At 29.2% G+C, this 19,295-nt stretch overlaps 1 protein-coding gene across 2 annotated transcripts in view; it reads left to right on the forward strand.

Moving 5' to 3' along the window:
* The window catches only part of LOC126834496 (thrombospondin type-1 domain-containing protein 4-like), a 49,071-nt gene extending 30,067 nt beyond the window's left edge, over window positions 1-19,004 (forward strand). Inside the window, exons 7-19 of one of the 2 annotated variants that reach the window (XM_050566453.1) lie at window positions 13,795-13,999; window positions 14,531-14,697; window positions 14,779-14,902; window positions 15,442-15,514; window positions 15,586-15,740; window positions 15,811-15,946; window positions 16,057-16,291; window positions 16,369-16,545; window positions 16,611-16,775; window positions 17,270-17,449; window positions 17,531-17,678; window positions 17,884-17,964; window positions 18,042-19,004. In XM_050566453.1, the coding sequence (XP_050422410.1) occupies window positions 13,795-13,999; window positions 14,531-14,697; window positions 14,779-14,902; window positions 15,442-15,514; window positions 15,586-15,740; window positions 15,811-15,946; window positions 16,057-16,291; window positions 16,369-16,545; window positions 16,611-16,775; window positions 17,270-17,449; window positions 17,531-17,678; window positions 17,884-17,964; window positions 18,042-18,163 (1,968 nt within the window). In that variant the 3' untranslated portion in view covers window positions 18,164-19,004. The remainder of the gene's footprint in view (window positions 1-13,794; window positions 14,000-14,530; window positions 14,698-14,778; window positions 14,903-15,441; window positions 15,515-15,585; window positions 15,741-15,810; window positions 15,947-16,056; window positions 16,292-16,368; window positions 16,546-16,610; window positions 16,776-17,269; window positions 17,450-17,530; window positions 17,679-17,883; window positions 17,965-18,041) is intronic. The other variant, XM_050566454.1, reaches the window with a different exon arrangement.
* The last annotated feature ends 291 nt before the right edge of the window (window positions 19,005-19,295 follow it).

The raw sequence follows: 19,295 nt of genomic DNA on the forward strand, positions 1-19,295 counted from the left end.
TTAAAACGCTATGCAAATAAAAGGCTGATCTTAAATTTAACATTTACAAGCACTTAAAGTATACACATATTATAATATATCAGTCCAAACTGAATAAACCAAAATTCCTGAACGTTCATTTTTATTTCAATAAAATAAATAAAGGAAACAATACCTAAACATAATTAGATTTAAAATATAAATAAATGTCGTTTATTATTTTAAGGGTTATATTTTTATACTTCAGGATTGTCGTTTATAAAATAAACTATAAAAATGCTAGGACATTTCAAGTAGGGGACAAATTTAGGCACATCATTTATTTTATTAGCAGCATGTTTTTAAGTTTTTAAAACCTAAAAAAGTGTAATTTATTTTTAGATAAAAAATTAATTATTGTTGGTGCATGTTTAGACACTTAGCTATTTAAATAGTTTCGTGTTTTTAACAGTGTAACTTTTACTATTTTTTTTATGTCTTACACAAAGTTTCCGTGTAACAAATATTAATCTTTGCTTTGAATATGAGTGTGACGTTCCAAATGGACGTCGGGTGGTGATCGCCTTGTTTATAACATTAAATACAAACAAAAATAATCTGCTGCCTTGGCTATAATTTGTCCTAATTAATGTGTTCATAGAGTATCAACATTTTGGAATTATCACTATAATATGTACATTTTTAGAGAAGAAATTGTGTTAAGTGTGCCATAACTTAATGTCTCTGCAATGAGAAGCAAATAACCTTCAAAGTATATTGTGAGGGTTGACTGAAGTCTTGAAAATAAAATTACTATTGATACTAAGTCAATATGTTTGGTTTAGTATAATATACTGTATTGTCACTACGGATGAAATTGTATTTCATGCCTATAGGCTTTTTATATTCAAATAAAATTGCATCTCAGCTCAGCACCAAAACTAAAATGAATAGCCCGTATAGTCATTTAATACTTATATATTATTAACATAACGATTAACGCTTATTTGGCTGCCAAGTCGTTTGAATAATAAAACACTTTTTTACATAGTTTATTCTGTTTCCGATTATAATTTTTTAGCAATGACGTCATTGAATTTGGGCGGGAATAAGTGAATCATATATTATACTAACCAAAAATTGCGTGGGACGTTAGATGCCATTATTTCTGATTATCTAAACTCAGACCTGTTAGTAATAATCTATTTTTTCTGTTCGTTAATTTATGTTATATATATGATATTATTTGCGAGTTGTATATTTGTATATTTTCCAATCTAAATATATCTTGTATATGTTTTAAAATGTTACTCTGTAAAAGACTGACGAAATAAACAATAAAATAATATGTAGGTATACCCGGCTACAAACGTAATTACAGTTATTCTCATTAATTTTTAATTTTAATAAATTTGGTTTACATTTTTTATACAACGCTCAATATTATTTCCATCATATTCTGTAAACATTTATGAAACATTTAATGACTTACTATAGTAATTAAATGTCGTGTATTATTTTGAAATACGTAAAAAATCATAATAAAAAATACTCAACATTTTATTTGTCGGCTCTTTGGTGGTCCTTTGACGCGGTTTCCTCATACGAATCAAAATAAGTGTAGACAGTAGAATAGATTTGTTTTACGTGTGGTGCGTGGTTTATATTATATCCATTAGTAAATATAGGCGTTGCATTTTCGTCCTATTTTTTTTCTTTTCTTGTAACTCTTTGACTACCGTTATCAGTTATAGTCATTATTTCTATTATAATAATAATATTGTATTTCAGAGCAGCATTGTTTCAACCGACTACTAAGTATACAACTTAATAAACAAATAACTTATAAAATAAACAAATTTAAAAATAATAATTTTCTGGTATCTACATCATATTTCGTAGTTGTTGAAATTAACTTTAATTATTTCAAAAAAAAATGTATACAAATATAATTTAACTTCTACTTTTGCGATGAATTTGCATTTGTCTGTTAAGTCATGTTGGAAAAGTGTAAAATATCCAAAATTAAATTACAACCATTATTTTTTTTTGCACATTAAGATCATTGCATAATAACTGCGTGTCTAGACTCTAGTAATGAATAATTTATAAGCCACAAATGTTAGACACACAAACCCAATCGTGTCTGCCTGGTACAATACTCATTAGTCTCGTAAACCTCATTCTATAGTATTTTATTATTCTATATGGTAATTCGGAGCGTGATGTCAAATTTGTCAAACATAATTAAATGAGACATTTATCTAGTGTTTTTTAAATACACATTTTCAAGTGCCTAAGTTCGGAATTGCGCGCATTTTCAATGTTTACTAGCGTGCATGGGAAAATAAAGAACATAATAAAAATATAATTCTACGTTTGAATGAATCCAACATTTTTGTATTATCGATTAATGAAGTATTTAATGAGAGTAATGTATATTTATTTATAACGATATTGGTTGTGTATTTTTAAGCAATTAATTTTGGTAGAGTTCAAGACATTTACTAATTATCTCTAAAAGCATATCAATTATTGCTAATGTTTTGGCAAAATCTACTGACGCGTTTTATGTAAAAGCTTGAACTCGCAACACTGCAAATTTCGATGTTCGCATTTCCTTTGTGGCGCATAACCATTGTGTGTATTCGTGTGCTAATAACATTCCGGTACTGTACAATGCGATTGTAAATTGTATTAGTTATTGGTAGTAATTAAAAATTAATTTTTTACTTGAAAACAAAATATGTTAACCCGGAAAATGGCCTTGGTAATTTTACTTGATTTTGTACCATAAAAACACTTAATTTTTTTCAAGAAATTAAATTGAAAATAAATTTTGTTTTTAAACTTTTGAAAGCCACGTTGACCGTGAAATGTGAATATTAAATAACGATTTTTTTCGTTGTTAAATCGTTTTTGAAAACTGATGGCAATATCGATTTAACTAATGTTTCAACGAAAAGCAAAGCTTTTAGTCGATCGTTAACAGAGGTAGGAGGCGGTTATGATTAAAAATTATTATCCGTGCCCGTGCATATTATTAAATAAATACATTATGTACATTTATCATTTATGTAGATGTTTTCAACGAGGGACGATTTTTTGGGAACGCCCTTTTCACGGTCGGCTATATTTAAACGATGCTCGCTTGTTTATAGTCTACCGTATAAGTGATTAACAAGTAACGTCCTAATGGTGTCGTTAAATCAGTCAAAAAAGTTACCAACGTTAGATACTTTTGATCACGTGTGTAAATCAGAGACAGTTAATAGACAACTAAAAAATAGAGTTTCTCAACTGTAAGTATAAATTGCTTAAGAAAAAAACAAAATCAAAAACGCATTAAATATACGTGATTTTTTTTTTATGACAATTAATTAAAATTTCATAACATAGATCATCTATTAATTGCTTAGAGCTTATCAGCGTACATGTCTTGTCAACACACAAACATAGTAGTAGTATTAGTCTAGATAACTACCGTCTATCCCTAATAACGTTAGTGATCTTTTGTTTAATATCCTATAAACAGTTAACAGAACTAGTACTAATTATGTATTTTTTTTTTAAATTTTTAAGTCTGTTTTATTTATTAACTACATGAGGTGTACGTTCCCATAATTACTAACTCAACCATATAATGTAAATATCTATTGATCCATTTTGGGAAAAATATTATTAACCATTATCGGTAATAGCGTACTTCTCATACAGTGATTAGTTATAGTATAGTTGAAATTACCCTCGAGAAAGCTCATTATTCAGTTAGTTATTGTTGGCTACAGTGTGTAAAAGTATTTTTTACTTGGCTGACTTTTTCTATAAGTTGAAATTGTAATGGCTACATATTATTATGTAGCCATTACTATAGCTGCTGTCTAAGTTTCGGTATTTAATATCTTAACATAACAATTTTGTGAAATCCTATACAAGTTTTTGGTATCTTTTGTGTCAAAGAATTTATTTGGATTTTTTTTTTTAATTATTGTAAGCAAAATAATTTTATAAACTTCTTTACCGAGGGAAAAAACATAAGAATTTGGTGCGAGACATGTTGAAATTTTCACCTGGGCGCGCCATACGCATGCGCTTATAACACAGAAGGATTTAAGGGGTACTCGGCGGCGGTCCATCAATGAGATTCTGTACAGTGTGCGGTTTGAAGTTCTCGCGAGTGTTGTCGTTCGTTGTTTATACTTTATGCAAACAAACGTAATATAGTGTTAACACGAATTCTATTTTAATCTTAACAAATTGGCCAAGTAACTAGTGACAAATTAAAATTACAAAATAACTGGATACTATATGTTTTTCAATTAAAAAAAAATCCTCAAGAGAATCATAAAAGGTTAAAAATTTATTTTAAACACTGTCTATTTTTAAATACATTTTCAGCAATTTTATTGAACATTTCATTTAAAACTAAAAATGTTAATTATTGCGTGCATTTTATACCTACGTATTTATTTACACTTTTTTCTGTGTATTACAAGCAGGAATTTAAATTCTAATAGATCACAACCAGATACTGGTGTAACCTATTAATAATTCTCGAATTTCTATTTTATTATTGTTATTCAAGTATTATCATGAGTTTACTAGAATTATCAGCTTTCAAATCAATAATAATGATAAATCGTTTTACATGCAAGCCTCGAGCCTGTCGAAAGTATTCGATTGTTTCATGAATTTTTATCAAATTATGCAAATCTCTTAATGATATTATTGCACTAGTAAATTCGACCTGGATTTTACAGTTTGAAAAATAGCTATGTTTTGATTTCAACTATCAACCCACCTATTTTAGTTTAATATTATTTATTTAGCTTAGACAATAAAAGATAGATGTTTGTTATCAAAGATGATATATTGTTTTACTTACAACAGTCTTAAAAACTGAAATATAGCACCCACGAAATACTAAAACGAAATATATATTCAACATTGTGGCATATCAATTTTATTACATAAGTTCTTGATTATATTTGTTTAAAAGCCAAATTAGTAGTCGAGTAAATTGAAATCGTATAGGTACCTTTTTTATTGCATTAACGGCTTATTATTTTTTTTTTAAATCATTGTTTTGTTTATCTTGCTAACCTCGATTTGACCCGTAAAATAATTTATTTGTTTTTGATCGATAATTTTATGATTGGTAAAAAAGTGTACAGTATATTAATTTTTATAGTAAAATATAATGTATTCACGGTTTTTATTTATTTCGGTATAATATGTTATTATTCTTTTAATTAATTACCATGAAAATACAATTTTTAATTAAAATAATGTTGGGAAAATAATATCAATGTATTTGATTTACTATTAGACATTTAAAAGGAACGATCAGTTTAATATCCGATATCTCAAAATAATTGTTTGCGGTTTTATTTATTGATCGATGAGCAAATTTAGTATTTGGATTGCTGGCACTTAAAATACCGGCATTTACAGTTATAAATGTATTTATAATACTTTCTTTTGATTCATTCGGCAGCGTTCAAACTTTGGGCTAATGGCTTTATGATGTAATATTTATGAATCGTTAATCGCAGAGTTTTGAGTTTTCGTCGTGAGATGACTGCTATAATTTAGTATAAAATATAACTATTCATAATTTTCCACCAAAGTCGTACTAACGTGATTTTTTTATTATATTTATAAACTGCAGGAATATTTATAATCTTCATGTATAGAATAATATACAATATAGATAAATTACATTGAAAATATTTTTTCACTCTTGTCTATAATATTCAATTATGAACGTAATCCCATATTCCCGTGTAAAAAACAAAAAAATGAACAATATGTCCCAAAACGTATGTTATGGGGTTTTCCGTAATCCGATACCGATTGGGTTTGTCGACTTACAGTCACCGATGGTGGTTGCAAACGATACCATCGCGTGTAACATATTATATCCCTTGCTAGGTGTCTGTTGTAGTAAAACAATATATACATTTATTTGTTCACCCGGCCAGTTTGTTACGGTACGTGCCCATTGTTGGAATAAAAAACGACAAATGTGCGAATAATGATTCTACCATAGAAGGATCGTCCAAAATACACTAAATACTACAAGCGCAGTCGTTTTCATACGAGTCGACACGTACTGAAGTCATCATGGCCTTTGAGTCCAGCTTTTCCAGAATATGTCTGCTAATGGCCATTACAGTAAGTTTTTGAATTATATCACTGATTATATGCGTGTCACTGTTATATTTCGGTATCGTCCTGAGAAGCGTTTGTGTATTGAATGGAACCGTCAAGGGTATAAAAATTGATGGGTATAAAAATTAAATAAATTACTTCATATTATGAGTGGGCAAAGAGTAACCTGAAAAAGTAAAATCAAAGCTAGATATTCTAAAACTTTATATTCGTAGCATTTCATTTTTAATATTTATGAGATACCGCTTCGTAGACATTTTCCTCATTCAACCTTATGTTTTGTATTTTTTAAAATTCCGTGTTGAACTTTAAGAATAATCCTTTTAGCTTTGACTTATTTTGAGGTCATGTACCCACAATGGAATGTCGGAAACTAAGTAAGTTGGCCTAAAAATGCACCCTAAACCTTACCGAGTGACCGGAAAATAGGAATATACTATACAATAATAAATAAAAAATAATTTATGGGTTCGGATTTACTATTCTATTCCACGCCCCATTCTAATTTATAGCATGGCGCACGTTGATTGCCATTGATACGTATAATGCAATACTGTTATAGGGTTTTGCAGTATTTTCTACTCGTATGAATACCGTTTCGATTTCCAGCGCGATTTTGAGTCAACAACTAAAATGTCCTATTGTATATTATTAATGTCCCATGACTTCTTTTTTACTTGGCGATTGTTTATTGACAATTATGATCAAGGAACTACTGATGTCAACAAACTGTATCGTCCACCCATATATTGAGGTATTTTGTATTATTTAAATGTGTGTTTTTTTTGTAATCAAATTGACTCAATCAATTTGTTTTAATTTTTAATATAACACCATTAAATTATGTGTAAATAAGCATATCTCAATACTCTATTTAGTCTCACATACTTGGATATTATAATATCTAAAACTATAGTTAAACAAAAGCCCGGTGGTCCATTGAACAGTTTTAATATTCAACACACATTTTTTAACCCGTTTAAAAGAATAGCGGATTTTACAGATGATTACAACAAGGATATTTCTATTATTCTTTTATTTTTCATACCGAACATTTCTATTGAGTAAAGTTTAAAGTAGTAAATGCTTAATTAGCTTTGGGAATGTGTTAAAGACTGTAGGTATAATCTCATTTTAGTGTAGGGCTTTTGTAGTCTATCTTCAAGTTTCAAGAATATAATGCTAAAAAAATATTCTGTATTATTTGTATTATATTGTATTATTGTATCGTAGTACCTATTCTCTGATAGAACAAAATTGTATTTTAAAATCGAAGTATAATATAAAAAAAATACATCCGATTGTCATCCAAAACGTTCTTGTTAACGTTTTAGAGTTTACAAAAAAATTACACTGCCTGGGCTTTGATTTCATCGTAGCGGTAGTAGGAAATATTACATATCTATGGGGTAGGATATGGCCACTTTTATTTAATGGAAAATAAACACCATAAAAATTATCCAAACTATTTAAGAAGTTTTTTTAAACAGAAAATAAAACAACCGTTGACTGTCTGACGCTAATAAATCCGTCAACGATACACAACTACAATGTTAATGGCGTTCTGGTCCGATTTGTTCTGATTGCCGACGACATGGTATTGCAGTCCTGCTTGCTGTGTCTAATATGACGTTATGAGTTACCATTTCAAAGTTATTCATTAAATGTATACTACTAGTTTTACTACATATATCATATGACCAACCTTCGTCACAAAGACTTCATGTTACACCATAAAAAATACATAAAAAACATAAAGTAACCATAGCTTTATTTATTTCGTATATGTAAGTACAATAAAAAATGACAACAAAAAAATACGTTTCTACATCCAAATTTATTTATAATATATTATTACACTTTTTAATTCTCAAGTTGGCGATTAATGGCCATTCGAATTTAGCCATACGACTCATATTTCGCTAAATTCACTTTTCAAATTAAATTATAAGCGATTTATAACTTAAAATCAATTTTTATTTACTTGATAAATGGTTTGATTAACATTTTAAACTATTGTTGAGGGTTTATTATTCTATTTCGAACGTGTTCAACGTAGGCGTGAAACACTTATGAATAAGGAATTCGACGAAATAAAAAAAGTGATGTTCCCTCGAAATTCGCTTTTCAAAGGTGACAAATCTAAGCTTTTCTGTTACCATATTTGCGGACCACGGATGGTTGATTGGTATATTTGCTATTAGAATTATGTATTTTGTAATATTTTTAGTATCAAACAGTAAGTTGGTATACCTTTACTATGTTTTACTATAAAATCAATGTATGCATGGGCCATACGTAGATATAGGCGTAATCAAATTGAACATGTTTTTCATTAAAACACTATTATTTTTCTACATTGAAGAAAAATATTTTAGCGTATTTATGTATGAGTTTATATAATTCAATTAAAGTTTGTACCGTTTATGTAATTGGTTATGTACCTAATCGGTTTTACTAAATGTTCTTATATTCAATTTTTTATAAAATTCCTATTTTCAGTACATATCATATTGAAATTATTTACTGTATATTTAGATGTCATTTTGATATGAATAAATACATATTAACGCATTAACGATTTCTGTTAAAGTTAATAACTTTCATTTGCACACTTTTTGTACCTTCCTAATTATTTTATTACGTCGTAATTTTTATTTTTTTAACTAAAAAAACGTCAGTAATACAGTATAATTACAAAAAGAAAAATAAGTTTTCGGTTGAATATAACCTATTTTAGAATCTCGAATAGAATGGAAACCGTTAACAATAAAATAAATTATTGCATTTCCATTCTCTTTATGACGTTGTAAACGAACAGTAATTTCCATATCGTATCGTTTGCTTGTAAAAATGAACTCCCTGCGGTATGCAGAGCTCATCAATATATATATATATATATATATATATATATATATATAGGTATATATTCTACAGATTTTGTATTACAGAATTGATTTAATCCGGTATGCTAAGTACACGGATCGATGTGAGTAGTGTGTTTTGACAGTTATCGAGCACTCATTCAAACGGTAATGACGGTTTTTTTTTTCAAACGACTTTCGTCGATGGATTTGGCGGGTAAACGGGCTAAGAGTGACGCAATAGGTTCCCGGTTCATCGAATATCCGTTATGCAACTGCCTTAAAGTGCACAATACTCAGCGCAAACAGAAGTGCCCATGGGAACACACACATGCACGCATATTTTAGACAATATATATACATATTTATATAAACTCTAAGTAGAAAACCCTATTAAACAAAGTTTTACAGTGTACATTTGCTTGTATAATTATTATAGCCATACTCACTCTGTGTGTATGTGTGTGTCAAACGAAATCAATTCCAATGTTAATATAATGCTGAACATTAATAACAATAATAAACGACTTGACATAAACAAAACTGCGTAATGAGGTTATTATTGACGAATGAGCTGTGGCGCATGTTAGGCGGTCTCCACTATTACTTTGACGATAACCAATATAAAACTAGAAAATTTTTCGGATTCCTGTATAATGCGTTTTTCATAATAGAAAATGCCATCGCTTCTTCCGTTGTTCTTAGCTGGGTTTCATAGCGCTTATGTGCAATAATTCCACTATGGTATTAAATTTTGTTTAACGCCGTTTCTAAATTATCTTTATATTATTTTTTGTAAATACTGTCTGAACTTAAATAGCTAAATTTTCGCAGTATTTTTTAATGTTGCATGGCGAGTGTATATAATATTATTAAAACTGTTGGCAAGCTCAGTTTATTATCCATATTGTGAATAGTTTCTCGTACCAAATATGACGTCTCGACAAAATAAACTGATAAAATTAATTTTGATTTTAACATCTTACGACGGACTACGTAAAACTTATCTCCGGCAAAATGTATTACTCGTCAAATTTTAAATAATTTACACTCAAGGACGAAAAACAGGAAATAAGTTAAAAACCAAGTATTTCACAATAATGTTTTGTTTAGTTTGGTACGAGGTAAACATTTTTTTGTATAAGTAATATAAATAGTAATAATAATGATAATATAAAATACAAGAACTAAGTAGCAAGTTTGCCGCGCCGAAGTTATTACGATAAAACTTTAAAAAGTTAAAAAAGGATAACTACTAAATAAAACTTAATGGTTACGAAAAAACAACATAATTTATCTAGACAGTACACTAAGGTATCTAGTTAATTTATTTTTAATCTCTACAAATTAAATCTCATTAATAAAATTTTTACCTACCGTACATTACAGCCTAGCATACTAATTATATTATTAACTTTTAAATTATTATTTACATATACTTCATTCATAATAAAATTGTCATAACTTACCGTCTTTTAAATCATAATTAATGTTATATAATAAAAACTTTCAGTTTTTCATCAAGAGTTTGCAGAAATTCAACTACTGAGTTCTTAATAAAGTTTATATTATAATATATTAGCTATGTATAAATAAATTCGGCTACTCAAGTTTTGTTATAAAAACGTCAGGCTATGATTTTTATTTTTGTGACTAAGTTCGTCTAAGTTTTGATTGCATTTTCTTTTAGCATTTAACTTGATGACTTTTTCTTAGACATAAAACGTTATTTGAAATTCTTTATAAACGTTAACAGATCCTTACATTAAGCAATTAAAATGTAAATTTTTGACATTACATTTTTATGCAAAGGGGTAGAGGAAATCATGTACAGTTGTTATTTCTGTTAAACCATGTTAGGGTTATGTACTGAAGACATAACTATTAGTGATAACATTTTAATGTTGTCACAAACTGCTGTAAAACATCACGGTTTTATATTTGGGATAAACATTCAAAATACACATTATATATATATATAGGTTTCTGAGTAATCGAAGTGTATAAAATTAGAAATGTCTATTATTGCCGTTTTACTCAATTTCGATTTACATCATTATTCAATTATTGAGCTGCTAAAAACAAATTGATAAAAATATAATTTGTAGTCTTTTGCACCAACTATACTTAATTATGTATAGTTTAACAAACTAAGTATAATTTAAATTATATTGTAAGCTAACTACTTAGTTAAATCTTGAAGATATGGTCAATATTATAGTACTTAGGTCGTATTGTTAAAAATTGTCTTAAGTTAATTTTTTTTTTTGTAAAATTCATAATAATATAACAATAATTTGTTAGAGTGAATAATGTTAGCAGTAGTATACATTCATTTTTGATGAGAAGTGTCAAACACTATTCCCAAGAGTTGTGTACCAACTACCCACCACCACTCTTATTAAATCGAATATTCAAATGAAGCTATAACCATTTGTCTTTGTGAAATGGGTGTCAACTGAATTCCTACACAGTCTTTTGTGCACCACTGAATGTTGATGTTTTGATTATGTATGTAAAGAGAAATAGAAATATTAAAATATATTTTAAATTTTGAGGGGTCGAAATTCGAATGAGTATATACAGAAGTTGCATTTTCTCGAAAAAACCTGATTCTATGGTTTAATTGATTTATTTATTTATTCTAGTTAACATGTCTATTCAATATGAAATTTCAGCCATCCATTTCACATGTAAATTAATTGAAAAAAAATACAGTCGTGGTGAGCGTCTGTGATGTAAAAAATATGTAGAAATAATTTATTAATTGTTATTTATTAATAATATGAGCGTGGTACTCGCGTGTAGTAGTTATTGGAATCCGACAATATAGTCAGTGACTCCGCGGTGGGAAGTTTCGGCTTTGGAAGTTTTACATAATAATTGGTAAAGGGGAAACTAATATTATTTACACCATGATTTTATCGAGGAAAAACACGCGTACCGCCGAGTTTATCAGGTGATTTATGTTGTCTAAACCGATCTCCAAACTTGTCCAAACAACGCACTACGGTAGTTAATTAGAATATTTCTATATATTATACTCGTACATGTATAAATTTACTCACACCCCAATCGAGTTTTATCTATAATTAATTTTTCAAAGTCTATCACAATATAAACGACACAGGATGCATCTTTTTTTTTTTTTGTTGCATGTTATTGTGTTGCAGTCATAATAGTCTCGTGAGGCCGAAATGCATAAAAAATCTAATCTCTTATGGCCTAAAAAAAATTTTAGTTGACGAATCTCTCGGCAGTATACAAAAATTATTTGTTTTATTAATTGCATTACCATTATTGTTATATTTTACGTTTTATACATACATATGTATTATATATATATATATATATATATATTCATTGCGATATGTATAGAAAAATAAATATCTGTCCCGGGTCAATTATTATGTCGTTTTTATGCGTTAACAAGGTAAGCCTTTTTAAAAAACAAATAAAAACAAATCATAGGAGAAACAATACCTTTTAAGTTCCGCAACGAAGTTAAAGTTTAATATAACTTTAAGTACACATACTATACAACGCACCCAATACTTATCTGTCAAACACAGTACTGCTTTTAAGGTCTCATATTATAATCAGTATTATATACATACTTCATATTATTATTACTGTACACACTAGTACTTGTCGGAATAAATCTGTATTCCTTGACGTATTCGCCTCGAGAAAAAACTTTAGTGTGGTGCAATTGAAATACTTTTCCATGGAAACGGTATTACCGTCTGCTATACACAAAAGATGTTCTTTGAGTTTCATTATAATCCGAATCCGAAGTGAACAGCGATGGAGATGTTTTATGTTGACGACTTACAGCAGTTATCCCTAAAACCCGTACACATATTCAATATTAAAGACGAGCAAATCTTTTCAGTAATCAAAAACTTTACAAACACGAGTATAATGTTTTCTTAGTTATCAGACAGTCTCTTGCAACCGAAATTTTCTCATACTTAATAACACGCTCTCATTTTTCAAAGAGTTTTGTTATGCTATCACACGGAATCTTAATACAGACTAGTTTGTTGTGAATGTCATAAACTAAAATAGGCATAAAATTTGTTTGTAGTTCTCTAGTTTAACATGATTAAAGTAACTATTTTTTTTTAAATGATTAAAGCTTAGCTGAAGTTGAAAGTTAAATTTTTTTTTATTCATTAAGTTTAAGATTTATTCTAAAACTACCAATTTTTGTTTTATAATTTTGAATTGTTTTGTCAACCTGTAATTTTATAATATTATCTATTTTCTAATAAGAAGTTAAATTTACGATAGTAAATATCACAACAGAGATTAAAATATGTTTTTATGACATAAATAAAAAATACTTTTTTTTACAAAAACCTAATATTATTTTACTTTGTCACATGTTCCTAATTTTAAACACCAGAGATATTATAATTACTTCAAAGGATCATCGATCCTTTGTTATTCTTTTTTTTTATAATTTTCTGAGTAACTTTGTTTTTTTTTTTTTTTTAAAGCAGTTCGTAAAGTATTTACGTTTTAATAACGCTAATTTGTAACACCAGTAAACTAATAAATTAAAAAATACATAAATATATAACCATGTGAATATATTTTGTCTTTACAACTTAATTGAAATGTTTCGTACATATTATAATTATTCAATTACCATTTGGATATTGGACATTGGGTCGCATTTTTATAAACCTTCGTAAGAGGTACCTAGGAACATGCCTTATATGAAATATTCAGTAGAAAATTTGATGTAAAAATCATTATTGTGCTGATACAATTGTCGATTATTCTACAGGTGGTCAGTTGCGACGGATCTGTTGGCGGACAAAAGAGATTTGACGGATGTGGTGTATGTGGAGGCGACAACAGCACATGTCGTTTGGTTTCGGGAATTTTCACAAGGCCTGATATGCCAGCAGGCTATAATCTGATCACTCGACTGCCAAAGTCAGCTTGCAACATCACCATTAGCGAACTCAAATCATCAGCCAACAGTATAGGTATATAATATTAATGTTTAAAATAACAATAGCAATTTTGTACCATGGGTCTGAAATTAAAAATCTTCCTTTTATAAGTGAGATTTTAATTTTTTTTTTCTAAAAGCTATTGTGCTATGTTTTTTAACAAAACTCATCAAAATTATTTTAATTATTTTTCCTGTGAGTGTCATTTTTCTACTCATTATAAAAGTTGTTTTGCATTTAAATGTTTAGTGGATTAAATCCTAATTCAATTTAGCAATCTGCGTTGGGGCGGACTAAATTAATTTTAGTAAATAATTAATTTTAAGTGTTTGGGTACGAAAAAAACCATTTATAGCAGTTAAAATTTCATTTTTAATCGCCTTATCTCAACAATACTTAATATTTTTTTCAGTATGTCTCATATTTTTATGAATATAACATAAAGATTATAAATAACGTTTAAACAACAAAATTTGGAATAATTTACAAAAACTATAATTTTTACTTTTATTTATTGAATAATAGTAATTAACTTTTAAACCAATTCATTTGTTATTTTTTAAGCTTTAAAACACACGAGTGGTAATTATATTTTAAATGGGAACTGGTCAAATAATTGGCCTGGAGACTACGCTGGAGCAGGCACAGTGTTCACATACAGAAAAGAAAATGGAAATTACGGGGAAGCTGTGTTTGCGCCAGGTCCTTTAACAGAATCTGTAGATCTTATTGTAAGTATCTATTAGATAAATTTATATGTTACATTTAATAATTAATGCTTATATAATTACTGTCTTGTATGTACATTGAAGCTTGTATCCAGATATATGAATACAGGTATAAAGTATGAATACAAATTACCATTGGATGTTCCCGTAGAAGAATCGATGGCACCGCCTTTGATCAGACACCATTCACATATGTCTTCTCATTTTAGTAAGTTTAATGATAAGTTAATGTATTTGAGCTTATTGAAAGCATAACCCACACAGCAGTTATTTAGAAATATCTGTATTTCCTTAACTTTCATTTTAGGGTTGACGAAAAATATTACATATACAACTTTTATGACAACAATTCATTTATAATTTTTAAATATATAATTTTTATATTGTTACAATATTTGATTTCAAATTATGATCTAAAAACATTTAAACAATACTAATAAATCTTATTATTAATTTTTTTAGAAATATTTTATTGCTTTAAGGATTTCAAAAAACGACTCTGGGGTTATTCAGGGTTACATTTTTGAAGAAAGACATTTATTATGTTATGGCAAAACGCAGTTGTACTGTAACTTAAACCAATATGTATTCATTGTCGAAGATTAAACGTTAAATAATACTCGCTTATCTCGAAAGAATAAAAAAATAATTAAGTTACTTATCCTTTTTCTGCCAAACATTACACAATAAATATGGAGTATTATTAGATTTTTAGTAAATACTTGATTTATTATAATTTATTTATTGGTATAGGCAATCGCTTGTCATTTGGCGAAGAAACCCCTATTACAGAAAAGACATTTATTGACAACGATGATAAGTAAAGATCAGCATTTATTCTTATGATGAGTACAATAAATTTCATTAAATTTTGATTCGTTTTTGATTTAGGAATCTAAGTATAGACCAACCGCGTGGAACCGGTTTTGAGTCTCAAGGATTCATTGGAGACGAAGCGGCCAAACCACATATTATAAAAGCTAGAAGAAAGAAATTCATTTGGAAATTGACCGGCTACTCCGAGTGTTCTAAAACGTGTGGTGGTGGTAAGTTATAAAATCGAGTGAATTACCCTTTTGTGTTTCCGAAAAAATGATTAAACAACTGCTATTGTAGGAATCCAAACATCGACTATGGTATGCATCAAAGAGCACAATCAACAACAGCAAATTGTGTCCGACAAACGATGCCACGGGTTAGATAAACCGCAACCACAAGTACTTAGGTGCAATATAAAACCCTGCGAGGCGCAGTAAGTATAACACCGAAAACACAAATTTAGTAACGTTTTCAGCAGTATTCAAATCGAAGCAAGCGCGAAATCGATATAGTTTGGGATGTTAACTCTTCAAGTTCTTACAGATGGACAATTAGCGACTGGAGTGCTTGTTCGGTGAGCTGTGGGTTAGGGATTCAGACTAGGGAAATCGCGTGCAAACAGCAAATCAGCTCGACTCTAGTTATGAACGTGCCCGAGTCAATGTGTTCAACTTCGATTCCGACTAACGTTATACTGTCAAAAGCATGTCAAAAACCACCTTGCGAAATCACGTCCAACGACGGTAACTCGCATTGGAACGCAGGTCCTTGGTCCAAAGTATGTTTAACTATTTCCTCATAATACAGTATAGTACGTTTAATTGGCTTTTTTTTTTTTAATTTATTTCATTGCAGTGTTCGACCGCTTGTGGTATAGGTATTAAATCCAGATCCGTCAGGTGTACTTCGGAGGACGAATCCAATTGCCGGGCCAGTGAAAAGCCAGCTCATCAGGGCACTTGCGATATGGGGCCCTGTGCTCTAGCCTTGTCTAACGCCGTTGGTTCGTGGATTTTATCAGAATGGTCCCAGGTGAGTATTTTTGTATTAATGTGAAGTGATGCAGTTTTTAACCTATTAGCGGTATGATTTCGCAGTGTTCCGAAACATGTGGCACAGGAATGCAGACTAGAAAAGCATACTGTTCGTTGGGCATCGACCGTGAAAACGCTTGCGATCAATCGGTTAAACCAGAAATTTCAAGAGCCTGTTTAAGTGACAAAGATTGCAACGGCCTTTGGTTTTCTGGTCCGTGGTCTCAAGTAAGAACAAAGTCGTTAATAATAGCAAAAATTAATACATAAAAAACTTCTTTTGCTTTGCAAACAATTTTAAGCGTGGTAATTTCACAAAACCCGTTAAACTAATTCTATACAAGTCGTAGTAATATACTCAATTAAAATACAATCTGTAGACATGCATTTAAAATATAAATATTCGCTGGGAAAGTTCTTGAGAAATCGAAACTTAATATGAAAATGTATAAAATTCAAAAACTTCGAATAAACACGACATTTTGATTTTTATAGATTTCCAAGTTCAATATTTGTTTAATTTAAATCTTTATTGTTCTATATATTTTCTACTTAAACATTGTGTTATTAGTTTTGCATTTTTTTAACACTTAAACATAATACCATCTATTGTTTTTTTTTTGTAAATGTGAACTTAAAGGTTCCACCCCTACTTGAAGTGTTCAAATCTATGAAAAATCAATGTTTTTTCGACTCGACCATAAATTATATTTCGCTCCTAGTGTTCGGACAAATGTGGCTGGGGCAATCAAACGAGAGCTGTAGCTTGCGTGTCTTACAATCAAAAAGAATGGAAGGTCGTCGCCGACGGACAATGCGCGGGCAAAGAAAAACCATCAACGTCCATGTCGTGTTTTACTGAAAATTGCGGCTCGATGTGGTTTACTTCGGATTGGTTGCCGGTACAGCTTCAATATAAATTCTATTATCATTTGTAGCACATAATAGATGACTTATAGAACTTTCCTTTTTGATTCATATAGTGTTCAAGGACTTGCGACTTGGGCGTTCAAAAAAGAGACGTGAAATGTCTTAACGAATTGTTGAAGCCTTCGCTTGACTGCGACGAATCAAACAAACCACAGGCAAGACGTTCGTGTAACGTTAACACGTGCAACAATAGTAACACAGGTAAACAATAAAATCCCTTTGAGTTCTACCCTTTGAGAAAAAGCTCTCAAGAGTCGCTGGTCGTTTTGTCAGTAAATGTTTTCATCATAACGAGGGAGTATTATTAGCTGACTTGACAGCTCTTTGTAATGGAAATTTAAAATCACCATTATTTTTTTCCTGCATCATAATCGTTACTCTAAAAAAAAAATGTCATATTTTCCAGTACAAGTGACAAGCGAGGAAAGTCGATTGGAAAGGGATAACAAACCGCTGAACACTAGTACTCAACCGGCAAACATGCAAGGTTAGTGTTTGTAATTTGAAATCAAATTGTTTCACGTTTGCATATTACTATACTGTTGATAATTAAATAATTTATAGCCGTCGATCCAAAGTGCGTGGACTTACAACTCAAAAACTGTAACTTCGTTGCACAGGCCAGATTGTGTTCGTACAAGTACTACAAAGTTTCGTGTTGCAATTCGTGTCGCAATAAAGCTTAAGTACACGAGCAAATGAGATATAAGTATAAATTGCAGTTCGGTTTAGAATATTAGAAGTAATTCAAGTTTAGTTGTTATAGCCGGTAGCTTGTCTGTCTAGTTTTACTTAGGTATCTAACGTAGACGTATCCGTTATTTTATTAGATTCCGACCTAACCTCAAACGACTTGTGGAGTTATGTTTCTGAAAAGTTTTGCTATAATATATGAATATATTAGGATACATTTTTCATAAATCTAGAATATTATTGATTATTATTATTATTTTTTTTTTTTATTGTGATAACAATATTTGTAAACGTAAGTATTATTTTATTTTGTACATAACATTTAAAAACGTTAATGATCGTTTGATTTGCAAAAAGAGACTAAAAACAAATGCGAAAATTCAAATATTTAGAAATAGTTATTTAATAAATCTTTATAATATTAGATGAATACAATTTTGCCAGTATTTCAATTAATTGAGTTAAATCCAAAACGTTTTGTGTACATTTTATGTTAGCATAACTTCGCTGCGGATGTAATTAAATGTAAGCATAGGTATTATTATTTAGTTTGTTAATTATTGTTAAAGTATAGCGTTTTTAATCACGACCTAAGATAACGATTATCATAGATACTCGTGGTTACACTACTTATAATTACTATTATAGATTAGGTGCTCTAGGTACAGATAAAACATTTAATTATTAAAAGTCAATAGTTATTTAACACTACGAAGCAAATTTTAACTACTTATCTAGCTTATATTTAATAATATAAGCGTGTTAAAAAAGCCGTACCATAAGATATAAAAATAAGCAAACTAGTTGCGTATAATATAATTGCACGTGTAAAAATAGGAATATTCGTATTATTTTATTATTGTTCCTATATTTTAATTACGTTATAATAAACTTAATGTCTTTTTTTACTTTAGATTGTAAAATTACACAAAATATGGCATTGTCTTAAAACGTAATTATTATTATAAAATTAATGTATTTAAATAATAATATTTATTTTGATTTCAGCCTCATTAAAAAAAAAAAAAAATTAAATAGGTATCTAATTTGTATTTTGTATCATCCTTGTGTTTTTCTCCTACTTGTATTTATAGTGTACCTAGTCATAACGTTCGACGCGCATTA

Source organism: Adelges cooleyi, unplaced genomic scaffold, assembly GCF_023614345.1.
Source record: "Adelges cooleyi isolate 19-005CV unplaced genomic scaffold, UGA_ACOO_1.1 ACOO_flye_CR_arks_rails_tigmint_CR_PRNA_21, whole genome shotgun sequence".
Lineage (NCBI taxonomy): Eukaryota > Metazoa > Arthropoda > Insecta > Hemiptera > Adelgidae > Adelges > Adelges cooleyi.